General features: G+C 38.7%; 1 protein-coding gene across 1 annotated transcript; it reads right to left on the reverse strand.

Moving 5' to 3' along the window:
- Positions 1-808: 808 nt before the first annotated feature.
- On the reverse strand, positions 809-15,308 carry LOC143023814 (uncharacterized). Its single transcript, XM_076182436.1, has 2 exons — positions 15,052-15,308; positions 809-1,809 (listed from the first exon to the last, which is right to left on the reverse strand). The coding sequence occupies exons 1-2, from the start codon at positions 15,261-15,263 to the stop codon at positions 1,686-1,688; spliced, it is 336 nt and encodes a 111-aa protein (XP_076038551.1). The 5' UTR covers positions 15,264-15,308; the 3' UTR covers positions 809-1,685.
- Between the last annotated feature and the right edge of the window lie 4,579 nt (positions 15,309-19,887).

The following is a 19,887-nucleotide window of genomic DNA, read 5'->3' on the forward strand; positions in this document are numbered from 1 at the left end:
GGATGATGGGTCATCCCTGCACCTTGTCCACTGCCCTGGGCCAGAGACAGTGTCGCAAGTTACAGCACATCCACAGCAAGGCTGCCTCATTAAATCAGCGACCCCCCCTCTCCATCCCCCCATTCTACATAAAATGGACTACACACGCAATAGAAAAGGAATGCAGAACATTAGTGACATCATGTCGCTTGCCTTTGACCAGCCTCAATGGAAATACGATCATATTTATTTCAAATTTATTTTTCCTCATTCTGCATTAAATATCTGCATTTTCACTTGTGCTGCCATATCATGGAGTGAATACATGCATTTTCATACAAATACCTTTATCAGATAATTTTGGCAATGAACATCAATTAAAAAAACAGGAGTTCCAGTGATATCTACCAAGGCAAGCTTCCATAGATACTGAAATGGCACCTCGCAGGTTCCAATCCCGGGACCCTCAGGACGCAGCCCACTGAAAAACCACATGAGAAAAAGCACGGTGCTGCTGAGATTCGAACTTGGATCTGCTGATACGGTGTCAGCCATGTGTGCCATCATACCAGTGTCATGCACTTATCTAAGGTAATTAGTACCATACATATTTCATATCAATACTTTATGTTATAGACCATAATACTGTACTGTATATTGCAAGGTTATAATGTTAATGTTACATACATACATATATACACCAAAGGCTTTTTTCCCCCTTTGTAAGGGAGGTAGCCAAAAACAAAGGCATAAAAACTACTCCCACCCATTCCATCCCCATCACACTCCACTCACCTCCACCCTCTTCCCTCCCTCATATCTTGGCACCTCCTGGATGATGGGTCATCCCTGCATCTCGCCCACTGCCCTGGGTCAGAAGCAGTGTCACAAGACACAGCACATCCACAGCAAGGCTGCTTCATTAATTCGACAAACCCCCTCTCCATTCCCTCATGCAGAAAAGAAGATGGGGAGAAATCCCTTCAGACTCCGTCAAATTATTTCTCGGACATACTCCCTCACCCTCATTCCCTACCCATTCCACCTCATGCATCACAACATCATTCATATACAATCATTCTCCATTCACCCCTGTCTTCTGTCCTCTCCTGTCCTTCCTCAACAAACATTCCCCTCTTTCCCAAAGCCCCTTTTACCCCATCCATCCATCTCATCCTAGGTCGATCCCTCATGTTCATTCCTTCCACACCTCTTTTACTAATCTTTCTTCATTCATTCTTCCCATGCATCCAAACCATCCCAATACTCTTTCATCAACCCCATCTCCCAACTCCCTTTCCACCCCCGTTCTCCTCTTCACCTCATTTCTCACACTATCCAGCCTAGTAACCCCTATCATACTTCTCAGAGACCTCATCTCAAACACATTCAAACTCCTCCTCTCTTCCTCCCTTATGTTCCATGTTTCTGCCCTGTACAGTGCTGTCGGCATAATCACTCCTTCATACAATCTCCTCCTAGCATCCATTCCCAAATTTCTATTTAATTGTCTCCTGATGTCATCCAGGTCTGTCCTGTTTGGAGTGATTATAAGCACATTGTCCACGTACCTGAGCCATATTGGCCTCCTTCCTACCATATGAGAGTAGTGGTCCTTCTCTTGGACCTCCATGAAGAGGCAAGCAGCCACGGCACTCAGAGGTGACCCCATTGCTAGGCCACTGTGCTGAAGAAACTCTTCTCCCTCAAAGGTGAATGAACCAAAGTTTACACACATGGATACCAGCTTCATGAAGTCTCCCCTGGGCAGCGGCAACTCCTCCTCGTCCACGTTGATGACCACTCTCCACACTGCCTCCAAAGCGCCATCTATGGGAATTTGTGTGAATAAGGACTTGACATCATAACTGGCCATTTTCATGCACCTCATGCTTATCCCCTTTAATCTGCGCAGCAGGTCCTCTGAGTTTCTTAGATGAGACCCACTTATGGATCCCATGGCTCTAGATAGGGGCTTGGCCAACACTTTTGCTAGTCATTTATTTTTCCTCACTCTGTGTTAAGTATCTGTGTTTTCACTTGCGCTGCTATTTCATGGAGTGAATATAAGCATTTTCATACAAATACCTTTATCAGATCATTTTGGCAATGAATACTAATTCAAAGAACAAGAGTTCCAGTGACATCTACCAAGGCGAGCTTCCATAGATACTAGAATGGAACCTCCCAGGTTTCGAACTCAGGACCCTCGGGATGCAGCCCAGTGACTCTAACCACTGAACCACCAGAACATGAAAAAAGAGAAAAAATCAAAAGCACGGCACCACCGAGATTTAAACTCAGATCTGCTGATACAGTGTCAGCCATGTGTGCCACACACCACAGCACCATGCACTCATCTAAGGTAATTAGAACCATATATATTTCATATCAATACGGCAGAGACTTCAACAAAAACTCTTATGGATAAGGTAACCAGGGCATTTGTTTTGTGACTTTATGTTATAGACCATAATACTGTATATTGCAAGGTTATAATGTTAATTTACATACATACATATACCAAAGGCTTTTTTCCCCCCTTGTAAGGGAGGTAGCCAAAAAACAAAGGCATAAAAACTACTCCCACCCATTCCATCCCCATCACACTCCACTCACCTCCGGCCTCTTCCCTTCCTCTTATCTTGGTACCTCCTGGATGACGGGTCATCCCTGTATCTCGCCCACTGCCCTGGATCAGTAGTGTCACAAGACACAGCACATTCACAGCAAGGCTGCTTCAATAATTCGGCGAACCCCCTCTCCATCCCCTCATGCAGAAAAGATGGGGAGAAATCCCTTCGGACTGTGTCAAATTATTTCTCATACATACACCCTCACCCCCCATCCCCCACCCATTCCACCTCATGCATCACATCATTCATATACAACAATTCTCCATTCACCCCTGTCTTCTGTCCTTCCTCAATAAACATTCCCCTCTTCCCAAAGCCCCTTTTACCCCATCCATCCAAGGTCGATCCCTCATGTTCACTCCTTCCACATCTCTTTTACTAATCTTTCTTCATTCATTCTTTCCATGCATCCAAACCATCCCAATACTCTTTAATCTACCCTATCTCCCAACTCCCTTTCCACCCCTGTTCTCCTCTTCACCTCCTCATTTCTCACTCTATCCAGCCTAGTAACTCCTATCATACTTCTCAGAGACTTCATCTCAAACACATTCAAACTCCTCCTCTCTTCCTCCCTTATGTTCCATGTGCCTGTCCTGTACAGTGCTGTCAGCACAATCACTCCTTCATACAATCTCCTCCTAGCATCCATTCCCAAATTTCTATTTTTGCTTCTGTATTATTTAACAGACTTAATATTAAAATTCTTAAATGTAATATAAAGTCTGTTAAATGATACAGAAGAAAAAATACACATTCAACACTGGACAAAAGATAAATTGATTCCTATTGAGGCTGAACGTACCTGCTAACTCTCCAGCAAGGCATCTTGGGGTCAAAGGGAAGCAACATGATATCATCAATCCTTGACATTTGTTTTCTATGGCATGCAAGAAGAAATACGGCTTCATTTGTAAATAGAGTGATATAAAAACAGCAAGATGAATAATATTAATATAGACATTTATAGGTATGACAAAATAGGGAGTATGAAAGAGAATAGTGGAAAACAAGGAAGAAAGGCAATGAATTGCTTGATGAAAACAGGAACCGCGAATCTTAGCAGTTGTGGACACGTCTTTATGTGAAGGCATTAGAACTGTCATTGGATGTAACACTTTATACTTGTCTATATCTATCTGCATTGATCTACCTTACTACCTATGTATTTACCTAAGCATATCTACCTATTTACACACCTAACTATGAATATAGGCATGTGTATGTATGTATTTACCTAGTTGTATTTTGCAGAAGAAGAGCTATGCTCATAGTGACCCACAGTTATATCTTTTTGCATCCATGTATCTATTACTCTGTGTGGAAAGCTGTTCTTTTTCAAATCTCTTCTGTAACCGTCCTTCGTAAGTTTCTTCTCATGTCCTCAACTATTTCTTCTGTCCCATTTAAGTAGATCATCCGTCAAGGATTTCCATCCCTTTCATAAGGCTGTAGAATGTAGATGGTTATCAAATCACCTCTTTCTCTTCTTTGCTCCAGAGTTAGTAAGTTTAGTTTGTCCAATCTTTGTTTGTATGTCAACTTGCTAAGTGTTGTTGCCATCTTTATTAATACTCTTTGAATTCTTTCTAGTTTCTTTATGTTTTTATTGTACTGGGTGTCCATAGTGATGCTGCATATCTAAATTTGGTCTTATCAGTGTAACTAGTATTCTCTTTACCATTTCCTTGTCCATGTAGTCAAAGGCCACTTTCATTGCTCTTGTTAAATTGTAAGTTTCTCCAACTATTTTGTTTACATGTTTGTCTGGTGACATGTTGTTTGAGATAATTACTACTAGGTTTCTTTCTAAGTTTACTTTTGTTAACTTCCTTTGTTCCAATTTTGTATTGACCAGATATTCTATTTTTACTTTTTCCAAATTCCATTATATTACATTTCTTAATGTTGAAATTCACTTCATTCTTTATATTCCATTTCCAGACTTTGTCCAGGTCTTCTTGAAAAGATTTGCAATCTTCTTCTTTACTTACTCTCTTTAATACTTTTGCATCATCTGCAAAGAAGTTTATATAACATTCAATCCTTCATCCATGTCGTTTATATAAACAGTAAACATTATCAGACCAACACGGAGCCTTGGGGGTCTCCAATTATCTTGCTCACCCAATCTGAGTTCTTTTCTTTAAGTACCACTCTCATTTTTCTTCCGTTCAAGAAGTCTTTCATCCATTCCAATAATTTCCCCTGTATTCCAGCTAATGTTTCAATTTTTCCTAGTAGCTTTTTGTGTGGTATTTTGTCAAAAGCCGTTTGTAAGTCCAGGATGGCACAGCCTGCCCAACCATCTCTTCTATTATATCTACCAATCGTGAGTAAAAGCATACTAAGTTTGTAGTGCATGATCTTCCACTTGTAAATCATAATTGGTTGGGGTTTAGTATTTTGTTCTCTTCCAAGTGTTTAGTCCATTTATTTTTGATAACTTTCACATATTTTTGAAGTTGTGCTTGTAAGGGATACTGGTCTATAGTTTTTTTGGATTTTATTTATCTCCTCCCTTATATATTGGTACAATATTTGCATTTTTCCAGTCTTGTGGTACTTTTCCTTCTTTGAGGTGAGCCAGCTGTTGTTTGCGGACGACACTGCGCTTGTGGCAGGGTCAGAGGAGGGATTGAGGAAGCTGGTGGCAGAGTTTGGGAGAGTATGTGATAGAAGAAAGCTAAAGATAAATGTGGGTAAAAGTAAGGTGATGAGATGTACAAGGGGTGAAAGTGGCAGTAGACTGGAAGTGAACATTAAGGGAGAGCGACTGGAGGAAGTGGATAGTTTTAGATACTTGGGTGCAAGTGTAGCAGGAAAAGGTGGAGTGAAGGTGGAGGTAGAATGTAGATTGAGAGAAGCGAGTAAATGCCTTGGTGGTTTAAAGAGTGTAATGAGGAATAGACATTTGGGAATGGATGCGAAGAGGAGACTGTATGAAGGAGTGATTGTGCCAACAGCACTGTATGGGGCAGAAACGTGGAATATAAGAGAAGAAGAGAGGAGGAGTTTGAATGTGTTTGAGATGAGGTGTCTGAGAAGTATGGTGGGGGTTACTAGGCTGGATAGAGTGAGAAATGAGGAGGTGAGGAAGATGGGGTGAAGGGGGCTTTGGGGAAGAGGGGAATGTCTGTTGAGGAAGGAAGGGAGAGGACGGAAGACAGAGGTGAGTGGAGAATGGTTGTATATGGATGATGTTGTGACTGCATGAGGAGGAATAGGCGGGGGTGGGGGGTGGGGGCCGGGGTAGTATGTGTGAGTAAATTTTGACGCAGCCCGAAGGGATTTCTCCCCGTCCTCGCCTTATATGCAGAGGGGGACGGAGAGGGGGGGTCGCCGATTGGATGAAGCGGCCTTGCTGTGGATGTGCTGTGTCTTGCGGCACTGCTTCTGACCCGGGGCGCAGGGATGACCCGTCATCCAGGAGGTGCTCAGATGAGAGGGAGGGTGGGAGGGGTGTGGAGTGTATCTAGGGATGAAATGGGTGGGAGTGTTTTTATGCCTTTCCCTTTTTGGCTACCTCCCTTGTAAGGGGGAAAAAGCCTTGGTATATGTATGTATGTATTTTATCTGTGACTTCATCAATGCATTCTCTTAATATCTAGTTCACTATTCCGTCTGGCCCATGTGACTTTCTGACATCAAAGTTCTTTATCTGGTCCCTTATTTCTTTTTGTGTCACCGTTGTATGTATGTATTTATTTACCTAGTTGTATTATACGGGAAGGGAGGTATGCTCGTGGTAACCTATCTTTGTTTCTCTCAGCATCAAGTTTTTTTCTTAAAATCTTGTATAGTGTTTGCACACACTGTTTCGTTGTCTAATTTATTTCATGAATCTATCACTCTGTGTGGGAAGCTGTTCCTTTTTAAATTTCTTCTGTAACTATATTTTTTAGTTTCTTTTCGTGTCCTCTCTTTTTACTGTTGTCCCGTACTAACAAGTCATCCCTATCTAAAACTTCCATTCCTTTCAATATTCTGTAGATAGTCAGCAGATCACCTCTTTCTCTTCTCTGTTCCAAAGTTGGTTGTTCTAATTTGGACAGTCTTTGCTCATATGTTAGTTCGGAAAGAGTTGGTGCTAGTTTGGTTGTTGCTCTTTGTAACCTTTCTAGTTTTTTAATGTTCTTTTTGGTACTGGGTGTCCAGAGTGCTGTTGCGTACTCGAGTTTTGGTCTTATTAGTGTAGTTAGGATTTTCTTTAGCATTTCTTCGTCCAAATAGGCAAACGCTGCTTTGATTGATCTCAATAAATTGTAGGTTTCTCCGAATATTTTGTTAATATGCTTATCTGGTGTCATGTCCTTGCCAATCATCACTCCAAGATCGTTCTCCGAGTTTACTTTTTTTCACCTATTTTGTAATCTTTTGATATTCTGTTTTTACTCTTTCCGAACTCCATTATACTACATTTCTTTATATTGAATTTTACTTCCCACTTTTGGGTCCAATTCCAGATCTTGTCCAAATCTTGTTGCAATGAGTTGCAGTCTTCCTCCATTTTTACCTTCTTTAGTATCTTTGCATCATCTGCAAAGAAATTCATATAACACTCTACACCTTCATCCATGTCATTAATGTATATGGCAAACATGATCGGGGCCAGTACAGATCCCTGCGGGACACCGCTTTTCACTTCTTCCCAGTTTGAGAATTTTTCTCTAATTACAACTCTCATTCTCCTCTCAATCAGTCTTTCATCCATTCCAATAATTTTCCTCTGATGCCACCTTTTGACTCTAATCTTCTTTATAAGTTTTTTATGTGGTACTTTGTCAAATGCCTTTTGTAGGTCGAGAAAGGCACAGTCTGCCCACCCATCTCTTTCTTGTATTATGTCTTGAGTAGAAGCAGATCAAATTTATTGTACATGATCTCCCTTTTCTGAATCCAAATTGATTTGGATTTAGTATATTTCTTTCTTTCAGGTGCTTTACCCATCTATTTTTGACAATTCTTTCACAAATTTTTGCTATTGTGCTTGTCAGTGATACCGATCTGTAATTAGATGGGTCTTCTTTATTACCTCCCTTATAGATTGGTACAATGTTTGCCTTCTTCCAGTCCAGTGGCACTTTTCCTTCTTTAAGTAATACTTTAATCATAATGTATATTTTGTCAGTTAATTCTTCCATACATTCTTTCAGTATCCAGTCTGCAATTCCATCTGGACCATGTGCTTGCATGTATATATGTATGTTTTTTTGTTTGTATGTATACAGACGCTCCTCAACTTACGTTTTAGTTGTGTTCCGAACGGCCGAACGTAAGTTGAAAATGAACGTAAGTTGTTACTGTACTATACATCCGTAAATTCTATTACCGTATCTTATAAAACACCCCTAAATCATTAATTATACACATAACATTGTAAAATACAGTAAACTTCCACTTATCCGAACTCCAAGGGGGATTAAAAATGTCCGATTAAAAGAAATGTTCGGTTAATCCGACTTTGTATGTTTCATTCCCGTAGAGTTTTATGCTGTATGCAATATTCGTACCTGTAAACTTAACATACACATGGAAATGCTTATAATAGTTCATAAACATATTCTATAGAACTAACTACAAAGTAATGTCGTACCACATTAGTAAATTTCAACAAAAACCCACTGTGTTGGATAAGAAGAAATGAAATAAATAGATTCCATATATTTCGATCACGGACTGTGATCCTCTTCTGTGGAATACAGAGTAGAGGAGCAAAAGGCATGTCTTATAAACAGTAAAAGAAGAAACATGGATAGGACTCAGGTAGCGTCTAATGTTTTGCGGGGCAGGTCACCCGCCTTCACCAGAGATAGTAGTAATTTGTGGACTGCCCACCATCTCTGGTGAAGGCGGGTGACCTGCCCCGCAAAGCATTAGACGCTACCTGAGTCCTATCCATGTTTCTTCTTTTACTGTTTATAAGACATGCCTTTTGCTCCTCTACTCTGTATTCCACTGAAGAGGATCACAGTCCGTGATCGAAATATATGGAATCTATTTATTTCATTTCTTCTTATCTAACACAGTGGGTTTTTGTTGAAAAATATTCTATAGAGTATAAACAGCTGATTAGGTGTAAACATGGAGTGTGCTGCCACCGTGTGAGCACTTAGTGAAGCTTGCGGGTGGCGGAAGAGGCGGTTGAAGCGATGGCTACCGTATTGAGAAAATATTCTGTTAATGCGATTATTTGGTTAAAACGCATTCGGATAAGCGTGAGTTTACTGTAACATTAATTTCAAATAAATTAAATTCAAGCAACATAAATTGAGATGGTGGAGGAGGAGGAGGCAAGGCACGTTCAGTCTGTCGTTTGTATCATGTAAACAATGGACGCAGCGTCATGCGTAAGTATCGTTTGAACTACGGAGAGCGCGTTAAACTAAAAAATTCACTCAAAAAAAAATTACCATTTTTTTTACAGTCAGTTCAAACGTAAAATCGAAAAAACGCAAAACGAATGAACGTAATTAGAGAAGCGTCTGTATATATAAGTATGCATGAATGTAATAAAAATGAATGTGTGGCCACAAACATGAATTTAAAGAACAAGAGTTCTGGCAAGCTTTCATAGAAGGTCCCTGTGGGCTCAATGTGAGGTATATATGCTTCTAATTCTCCTTCCTTGCATGGCGCCATGGTGTGATGGCACACATGGCTGACACTGTATCAACATATCCAAGTTCGAATCTCGGCAGCGCCATGCTTTTGCTTTTTTCTCTCTTTTCATCATGCGGTAGTTCAGTGGTTACGGTTACTGGGCTGCATCCCGAGGGTCCTGAGTTCAAAACCTGGGAGGTGCCATTTCACTTTCTATGGAAGCTCGCCTTGGTAGACGTCAGGAACTCTTGTTCCTTGAATTAATATTCATTGCCAAAATTATCTGATAAAGGTATCTGTATGAAAATGCATATATTCACTCCATGAAATAACAGTGCAAGTAAAAATGCAGATACTTAATGCAGCGTGAGGAAAAATATTTGAAAAATAAGTATGATCATATTTCCGTTGAGGCTGGTCACAGGCAAGTGACATGACATCACAAATCTTCAACATTTCTATTGAGTGTGTAGTCCAGGACCATTAGTCATAATATTGGCAATTAGAAGACAATAATTTTAGAAAGCAGACTTTTTTTACCATAGTCTAAGGATATAATACACTTTGACATGCCAAAAGCCCAAGGAAATCTATTTGGAGCTTTAACTAAAAAAATCACGTCCAAAGTACAGACCAACTTGTTACAAAAATTCTATATGGAAGAGACAAAAGTGGATGAGAAATGGAATATCTTGATGGAAAATTACAATGAAGGGGTAAACAGGCATGTGCCAAGACAAAAGTGAGAGAGTACATCAAATGTTGGTTCAACAAAAGATGCAGTGAGGCAAAAGACAGAAGGGACACAGCTTGGAAAAGCTGGAGAAAAGATAAAAAACCTAGTAAATGGCAAATTTATATAAACTACAGAAATGAGTATGTTAATGTGAGAAGAGAAGAGAAAAGGAACCATGAAAGGATATTATAGATAAGTGCAAAGATCAACCCAAGCTATTCTATCGATATGTGAATGGTAAACTTAAAAACAAACAGGAAATGGTGAAACTATGCCAAGGAAATATAGAATACACAGAAGAATTAGAAATGGCCGAAGTCATGAACAATCACTTTAAATCTGTCTTCACCAGAGAGAAAATACAAAATTGGGATGAAGATAATAACAAGCAATCTCCCAAATGAGTGAGTTTACAACACAAAAAGAAATATCAGAACACCTATCAAAAGTTGACGTCAGAAAATCACATGGCCCGGATGGTATTGCATATTGGATTCTAAAGGAATGCAAAGAAGAACTAACAGACAAAATACACATCATAATAAATAGCTCACTCAAAGAAGGAAAGATACCTAAAGATTGGAAAAATGCTAACACTGTACCAATATATAGAGGAGGAAACAAGGAAGAACCCACCAACTATAGGCCAGTATCACTAACAAGCACTATAGCCAAAATTTGTGAGAAAATCTTCAAGCATAGATAGGTAATACATCTGGAAGACAACAGCATAATAAACCCAAGACAATTTGGGTTCAGACAAGGAAGATCATGCACCACAAACTTAATATGCTTCTCCTCAAGACTAATAGACATAGTTCAAGAAAGAAATGGATGGGCTGATTGTGCCTTCCTAGAAATGCAAAAAACTTTTGACAAAGTATCACACAGAAAATTACTAAAACAAAAATGGAACACATAGGAGGAATACAAGGGAACCTACTAAAATGGATGGAGGACTTCCTGACTGGTAGAAAGATGAGTGTAGTGCTCAGAGAAAATATTCAGATTGGAAAGAGGTGATCAGTGAGGTACCACAAGGATCTGTATTGGCACCAATAATGTTTGCTATCTATGTGAATGACATGGACGAGGATGTGAACTGCTACATGAGCTTCTTTCCAGACGACGCCAAACTGTTAAGGAAAGTAGAAACTGATAAGGACTGTGAAGCACTGCAGGAAGACCTGGATAAGGTATGGAACTGGAGTCAGAAATGGGAAGTGGACTTTAATACTAAGAAGTGTAGCATAATGGAGTTTGGAAAAAACAAAAACAGAATATCAGGAAAATATACAATTGGAACTAATGAGGTAAAGAAGGCAGGATCCGAAAAAGATTTGGGGGTAATTATCACAAACAACTTGTCCTATGATAAACAGATTAACAAAATTGTCGGGGAGGTTTACAACTTGCTAAGATCAATAAAAAAGGGATTTGCATACTTGGACGAAGACATGATAAAAAAAAATATTGGTTACATTGATAAGGCCTAGACTAGAGTATGCAGCGACATTGTGGTCATCCAGTACCAAAAATAATATAAAGAAAATAGAAAGAATCCAGAGAGCAGCAACAAAAATGGCACCTCCACTTGCAAACCTATCATATGAGGAGAGATTGGCAAAACTGGAGTTACTGACGTTGGAGCAAAGAAGAGAGAGAGAGGTGACCTACTGACCATCTACAGAATCATGAAAGGCACAGAGATACTTGATAGAGAGGACTTACTAAACTGGGACAAGAGAAACACAAGAGGACATGGAAAGAAAATAAAAAAAACATAGCTACAGAAGAGAACTGAAGAAAAACAGTTTTCCACATAGAGTAGTGGACAATTAGAACAAACTGGATAATGAAATAGTATGCGCAAAAAACATTCATGAGTTTAAAAGCAAACTAGACACTACGAGATACAAAGGCAGGACACCACAAGCATAGCTCCCCTTCCCGCAAAATACAACTATGTAAATACATACACACGAGCAGTGGTTGAAGTAAGACGTATCGAAAACAAGCTCCAAACCCTTAAGCAGTGCTTCGCCGATGGACAAATTTGGAACCAAACCTACCTAGTTGTTTACAAAAAACAAGAAGGGAAAATATACTTCGAGTGACCGACAATGTAACCGTCTTTGTATCTTCATTTTTTTTTTTTCACTGTCAGTGACTTAAAAAAATGGAAGGAAAAAACGAGAATCAAAGGGACAAAGAACCAACAAAAATATGCTAGACGTAAGTAGGGTTGAATCACCATTCAGGGTAATCCCAAAAAGGACATGCCTGAACGAGACGCTGAAGACGTACCAAAGGTTTGAAAAAAATCTATTTTCTGGTTTTGATAGAAACAATAGTATTATGTATAGAGGAATAGAAATGGGAAGAGAACCCAGGTTTAAAAATATAATGAGAAATGGGGAAATCATTGACTTGTTATAGATTAATCAATCGAACTCAAAAGTGAATGTAAAATTATATTCAAAGAAGCCCTATTAAGAAGGGCCAATGAAGAAAATAACAGGGAAATAGATGAGTTGAAAAAGGAACTAAATAAAATAAAGGGAGAAAATGAAAGATTGAAAAATGAAGATATGAATAGGAGTGAGGCATTAAAGAAAGAAATAAAGGTTCAAATGCAGGCAGTGACCAAGAAAGTGGAAGAAATTATAAAAGAAAATGACTTCCAGGAAATAAACAGTGTAAAGTAGAACAGGAAAGTCATAAATTATCTTTTAAAGAAATAGTGGAGCAACAGGTCAAGAAAAATGCTAAGGAAATGGGAATCCAAGTAATTAATTAAAGAGAAAGGTAATTTGGTCAGGGACACAGTGGATAATAAAAGATGTATTGTAATCTATGGTATTAAAGAGAAGTATGATGTTCCTAGATATCAGAGAGAAAAAGAGGAAAAAGAGATCACTAAAGAAATTCTGAAAGAGATTCAAGAGCAAGGACAAAGAAATTGAAGAGACATATAAAATAGGTAGATACTCAAAAGAAAAACAATATAGGCCACTAAAAGTGAAAGTTAGGTCACAAATGATTGCAGAGGAAGTACTATCTAGAACAACAAAACTGGCAAATAGCAAACACAAAAATGTATGGATAAAAAAAGAAATGAGCAATGAAGAAAAAGAAAAAGAAAAGGAACTTAGAAATGAAGCAGATGAAAAAAATGAAAAAAGAATGGAGACTGAAAAGAATGATTTTCTTTTGGAGAATGGTGGACCTGATGCTGAGAAAATGGTATATCAAGAAAAAAGAAACAAAGCAGACAGAAAAAAAAAGAGAAAGGAAAAAATTTAAGTTAGCCTATACATAGGTGGAATGCTTTCATGACTAAATGAATTAAATGACTATCTGGCATTAGAAAAACCAGACATAATGGGAATAATAGAAACTAAATTAAAAAGTACTCTACCACCAAAGTCTATATAACTGTTGGATGAAGAATAGAAAGGAAAAACAGGGTGGGGGATTATTACTTCTGACTAGGAAAGACTTAAATGTGACAAAGATAACAGAAGGAAAAAACAATGTAGAATCAATTATGATAAAAGTTGAAAGCAATTACATGAAAAGTAAAAAAAATTGTAATAGTGCATGTGCCCCCAAAAGACAATCCTGGACAGAAAGTGATCATTCCAAACTGTTGAAAGATACAAAATATGAACTAATATACTGAAAGAAAAGGGAAATATAGTAATTATGGGTGATTTTAATTCAAAGTAAATATGTTGAGAGGAAATGACAGTGAAGGGTGGAGAAGACCTCTGGGGCAATGTACTACTTGATATGACCATTGAATACACAATGACTCATTGAATAAAGGAAATTGACTAAAACATATGAATCTGTTTTCCTTAAAAAAGCGTAGACTCAGAGGTGACTTGATACAGGTCTTCAAGATTCTAAAGGCGATTGACAACATCAAAAGTGACAACATTTTCACGCTGAATGAGAATCCGACAAGAAACTGTGGTGGGAGTCACCACTGTAGTGGGGGTCAGGGATAATGACTAGGCGGTTTGGGTTATGCAGCGGTACTGACTTCTTCACAGAGACTGAATCTGAATCTGAATCTCTAGGAAAAACCACCCGCTTGTGCGGGATCGGGTTTTGTGGGAGGGGAAGAATGTCTGTAAGAAAATGAAAAGATAGTAGCATATAAAAGAGGGCTATTGCCACCGGGCGATTTGCGAGCGATTAGGGGTTTATTGGTGGTCGTGGCTCGGGAGAAATGAACCGGGAGCTTGGACGGAGGTGCTGACGCTGGCGTTAGGATTAGGATCACCAACGAAAGTTTAGAAAATGGTAGGAGGCGTAGTAGTAGAGAAAGGTGGAAAAACGGAAAAATCTTTAGTGGGAGGTAAACTGAAATGAGAAGATGCAGTATAAGAGAAAGTTAGAAAGGAAGCGAATTTTAGTCGAAGAAAAAGTAAGTGTAGATGTTTGTGCGTGTGTTGTGGCTCTGTTTGTGAGAGGTGTGTGTGTGTATCTTACAGGAAGTGAGTAGAGTTCACTTCCCGTGTGTGGAGCGCATTCCTGTAAAGCCACAGGTGGGGCGTGCGTTGCCTGTTTTTCCCCAGGTTGGGTTTGAGTTCCTGAAGAGTTGATTCAGTGGCGGTGTGAGGGGGGGCAGGCGGGCGGTGTAAACCCGCCTGCCGACGTCAACGAAGAGATCGGTCCGTAACCACACCGGCAGCGGCAAGGGAGATATAACTCCTCCCCACCACCGCTGGCAAGCGCGTTCCTGATAACCTGCGTTTATTAGCGCTATTTATAGTTAACATAGCAGAGCATTGTGGGAGATTTGCCAACGTGGACCAATCAGGAGTCAGGTATAATGTATAACAATTAGATAACAGATTGACAAACAGACATGGGGAAAATATTATAAGTACAAATTCTAAAGATATTAATTACAAGTGTGAAATATTATGAAATTAAAAGCAAAGAATAATTTACATCCGATCACAGCGACACGGGCCCAAACAAACATAGCAACGGGTACACACATTTTCAATATTTAACACAATAACACTTGTACATGAGTAAATAGGAGTTTTTAATAACACATTGATTTAGGGAACAAACTTCGTGTACTGCATTTGCCGCAGGACGCTACAGGACTCCCCCCACCAGATGTGGAGCATATGAGATGTACGGAGGTCAATAATAGGAGAAATCTGGGTCTTTCTTGAACGTGACTTTACGTCTTGATCTGGTATACACTGGTGCACGTGGAGTATCCTCTGGCTCGGATGTGGGTACGTTTGTGGTGCGCTGTAGTTCAACGAGTCCATCATTCGCGGAAGGAACTGGAGCTGGAGTAGATGCTGCTGATGGCGGTGTTGGGAGATGAGCTGGTTTTAACCTGTCGATAGAAACTGTTTCGTTAGCACCGGACGGAAGTAGTATGGTGAACGTTTTGTCAGAACGTCGGAGCACCTTGAAGAGGCCACGGTACGGCGCTTCAAGGGGCTTACGGACACAGTCCACTCTAACTCAGACCTGGGCACAACTCATCAGCTGGTGTGGAACAAACGGCTTAGCAGAGGAGTGGTCAGTCGTTGCAGTGAGCTGGTGAAAATCAAGTTCTGACATACGTGCGCAGAGGTCACGGACGAATTTGTGTTGAACACGGGCGGAGTCTAATTCAGTGTTGACTAGGACACGAGAACACATAAGCTGGCTGCCTGTAACGGCAGTGAATGACGATAACACTTGTACATGAGTAAATAGGAGTTTTTAATAACACATTGATTTATGGAACAAACTTTGTGTACTGCATTTGCCGCCGGACGCTACAAAACAATGGTCTCAAACTGTCCGGAAATAGATTCAATTTGGAATAAACTTCCTGCAGAGGCAGTGCAATGTAGTTCAGTTTGAAGCTTTAAGAATCATTTAGACAAACACCTAAGCAAGATGTTGTAATGTGTACCATTTATTTTATATTATTTATTTGTTTTGTTATCATTTGTCTGTTTATCTCATTTATTACTACTTATATGTTAATTTATTATTATTTACTATTTACCTGTTTATTATTTAACTATACCTATGCATCTATTTATGTATTTCAATTATTATTTACATTATAGTTTTTGTTTATTCATTTATTTGTTTATCATTATTATGATTTTTCTTTTTGCATCCGACCTAAATATGGACCAAATGGTCCTGTTGGCATGCTCTGCCTTTGTATTCCTTTGTAATTCTTTGAAAATACCAGATATAGAAACAATGAGGAACCATCAAGACTGCATCTAATACTTACGTAGGAACCTGAAATTGTGGACAGAATTAATTACAAAACTCCCAATAGGAAAGAGTAACCATGTACTAATAGAATTTGAACTAAAAGAGCAAATGGACCTAAGAAGAAACGAAAAACATAGAAAAGGAAGATTAATGTACAACAAAACAAATTCTGAGAAACTTAAAAAATTCTTTCATAACGAACACTGGGAAAGATTCCTAAATGAAGAAACAAGGATGGAAGAGAAATGGAATATACAAAAAGAAATCTATAATGAGGGAGTGAACAAATATGTATTACAACAAAAGCAAGAAAGAGTATACATAAAAAGCTGGTACAACAAAAAATGTAGTGAAGCTAAGGATAAAAGAGACAAAACTTGGAAAAAAATTAAAAGACAAAAACACAAGCAAATGGCAAACATACATCAAATTAAGAAACAATTATGTAAAAACATGCGGTGATGAAAAAAGAAACTATGAAAGAGAAATAATAGAAAAATGCAAGGAACAACCTAAACTATTTTACAGGTATGTAAATGGTAAACTAAAAAATGGAATATTTTGACAAAAATTTATAAAAAGGAGTGGAAAGTATGTCCCCAAGACAAAAACAAGAAAAAGAATATGTAAAGTGCTGGTACAACAAAAGTTGTAGAGTGTTAAAAGACAAAAGAGACAAAGCTTGGACTAAATTGAAGAAAGACAAAAGACCTGAAAAATGGAAAATATATACTTCTTATAGAAATGAATATGTACAAGCATGCAGAGAGGAAAAGAGAAAATATGAAAAAGATGTCATAGAAAAATGTAAAGATCAACCAAAACTATTCTACAGATTTGTAAACAACAAACTGAAAAACAAACACGACCTGGAGAAATTAAGACAAGGAGGAGTTGAATACACAGAGGAAATAGAAATGGTGGAAATTATGAACAAGCATTTTAAATCAGTGTTTACAAGGGAGAATATACAACCGGAAGAGATCGAATGGAAAGAGAAAGTCCCCCCTATCAAAGAAATAGAAGTAACAAAGAATGAAATAATGAAACACATGAGTAATCTTGATGTCAGAAAATCGCATGGACCAGATGAAATAGCAAACTGGATTTTGAAATAATGCAGAAATGAACTGGCAGACAAAATACATAGCATAATAAATAGTTCCTTGGAAGAAGGAAAAGTTCCAGAAGATTGGAAAAAAGCAAATATAGTACCTATATATAAAGGACGTAATAAAGAAGACCCTACCAACTATAGACCAGTCTCTCTAACAAGTACAATAGTAAAAATTTGTGAAAGAATTATCAAAAGTACATACATACATATACCAAGGCTTTTTCCCCCTTCCAAGGGAGGTAGCCAAAAAGGGGAAAGGCATAAAAACACTCCCACCCATTTCATCCCTAAATACACTCCACACCCCTCCCACCCTTCCTCTCATCTGAGCACCTCCTGGATGATGGGTCATCCCTGCACCCTGCCCACCGCCCTGGGTCAGAAGCAGTGTCGCAAGACACAGTACATCCACAGCGAGGCCGCTTCATTTAATCGGCGACCCCCCCTCTCCGTCCCCCTTTGCATATAAGGCGAGGACGGGGAGAAATCCCTTCGGGCTGCGTCAAAATTTACTCACACATACTACCCCACCCCCCACTTCCCCGCCCATTCCTCCTCATGCAGTCACAACATCATCCATATACAACCATTCTCCACTCACCTCTGTCTTCCGTCCTCTCCCTTCCTTCCTCAACAGACATTCCCCTCTTCCCCAAAGCCCCCTTCACCCCATCCATCCACCTCATCCTAGGACGTCCCCTCATGTTCACTCCCTCCACATCTGCCTTCCATACCTCTCTTACTAGTCTTTCTTCACTCATTCTTTCCATGTGTCCAAAATTATCAAAAGTAAATGGGTAAAATATTTAGAAAAAAACAGCATGCTAAATTCAAGGCAATTTGGATTCAGACAAGGACGATCATGCGTTGTTTCTATTCAAGGCTAATAGATATAATACAAGAAAGAGATGGATGGGCTGATTGTGCATTTCTAGACCTAAAAAAGCTTTTGACAACGTACCACATAAGAAGTTGCTTAAGAAATTAGAAACTGAAGGAGGAATACAGGGCAAACTGCTTAAATGGATGGAAGACTTTTTGCAAGAAAGAAAAATGAGAGTAGTGATAAGAGACAAACACTCAAAATGGGATGATGTAATAAGCGGTGTTCCACAAGGAACAGTTCTGGCCCCAATAATGTTTGCTATATATATTAATGATATGGATGAAGAAATTGAAAGTCATATTAGCTTCTTTGCAGATGATGCAAAACTATTGAAAAAAGTGAACACGGAAGAAGATTGTGAGTCACTACAGAGTGCTCTAAATAAAGTACAGGAATGGAGTAGGAAGTGGGAGATGGAGTTCAACACTAAAAAGTGTAGTATAATGGAATTTGGAAAAAGCAAAAACAGAATAACAGGATCATATAAATTGGGAGAGGAAGGAATAAAAAAAGTAGAAAATGAAAAGGACCTGGGAGTCATTGTTATGAATAATATGTCACCTGAGAAACATATAAATAAGATTTTTGGAGAAACTTATAATTTAATAAGAACAATTAAAGTGGCATTTACATACCTGGATGAAGAAATGGTGAAGAAAATTCTAATCACTCTGATAAGACCAAGATTGGAATATGCAGCAACGATGTGGTCACCAAGTACAAAAAAATGTATAAAAAAACTTGAAAGGATACAAAGAGCAATTACAAAATTGGCATCAACACTCTCAAAACTATCATATGAAGAGAGACTAGCAAAACTTGAACTACAGACACTAGAGCAAAGAAGAGAGAGAGGAGATTTGATAGCTATTTACAGAATCATGAAAGACAGAAATTATTGATAGAGAGAATCTGATAAAATGGGATGATAGAAATACAAGAGGGCACGGAAAGAAAATCAAGAAAGACAGCTATAGAAGAGATGTGAAAAAGAACAGCTTTCCTCACAGAGTAATAGACAGTTGGAACAAGTTAGATGAGAAAGTGGTGTGTGCAAAAACAATACATGAATTTAAAAATAGTTTAGATAAAATGAGATATGAAGACGGGACACCATGAGCATAGCTCCCCTTCCCGTAAAATACAACTAGGTAAATACACACACGTTGCAACAAATTACTGCACGTTGCTGTTCATTTGCAATTCACAATTGTGCTGCCTATAATTCACTTACAATAGTATATATACTGTATGTGTGTGTGCGTACACTAGGAAATTTTTAAGTACGTATCATTTTTATAATCTGCTCTGGCAACACTGTAACACCAACACTCACTCGCTCAATTTAACGGAAAATTCAATTTTGCGGACTGGACCTTGGCTGAATTAGTTCGTTAAATCAGGCTTCTACTGTACTCTATACTCCAAAGTATGAATAATCATGAATTTTTTGTTTCCCCTAGTTTTCCCAAGGTGAAGGGATATCAATGGAAGGTTCTGGAGATTTTTGGAAATGGCATTCTGCAAAACTTTCAGCTGTTTTCTATTGTAAGAGCCCCCTTATATGGTAGCCCGCCTTGCAAGGTTATTAAACTTGCTGATGGTTTCATTCCTTAGGGGACTGGGGTTCAATATATCCCTCCTAGCAAGAAACCTTTCTATA

The sequence above is a fragment of the Oratosquilla oratoria genome, unplaced genomic scaffold (assembly GCF_046742065.1).
Source record: "Oratosquilla oratoria isolate Oo_2021 unplaced genomic scaffold, ASM4674206v1 SCAFFOLD62, whole genome shotgun sequence".
NCBI lineage: Eukaryota > Metazoa > Arthropoda > Malacostraca > Stomatopoda > Squillidae > Oratosquilla > Oratosquilla oratoria.

Coding starts and splice junctions, on each gene's coding strand:
- LOC143023814 (XM_076182436.1), bottom strand. CDS start 15,263: ATGATGGACTCGTTGAACTACAGCGCACCACAAACGTACCCACATCCG. Junction 1,810..15,051: donor CGGCAAATGCAGTACACGAA/GTTTGTTCCCTA, acceptor AAATTCCCATAG/ATGGCGCTTTGGAGGCAGTG.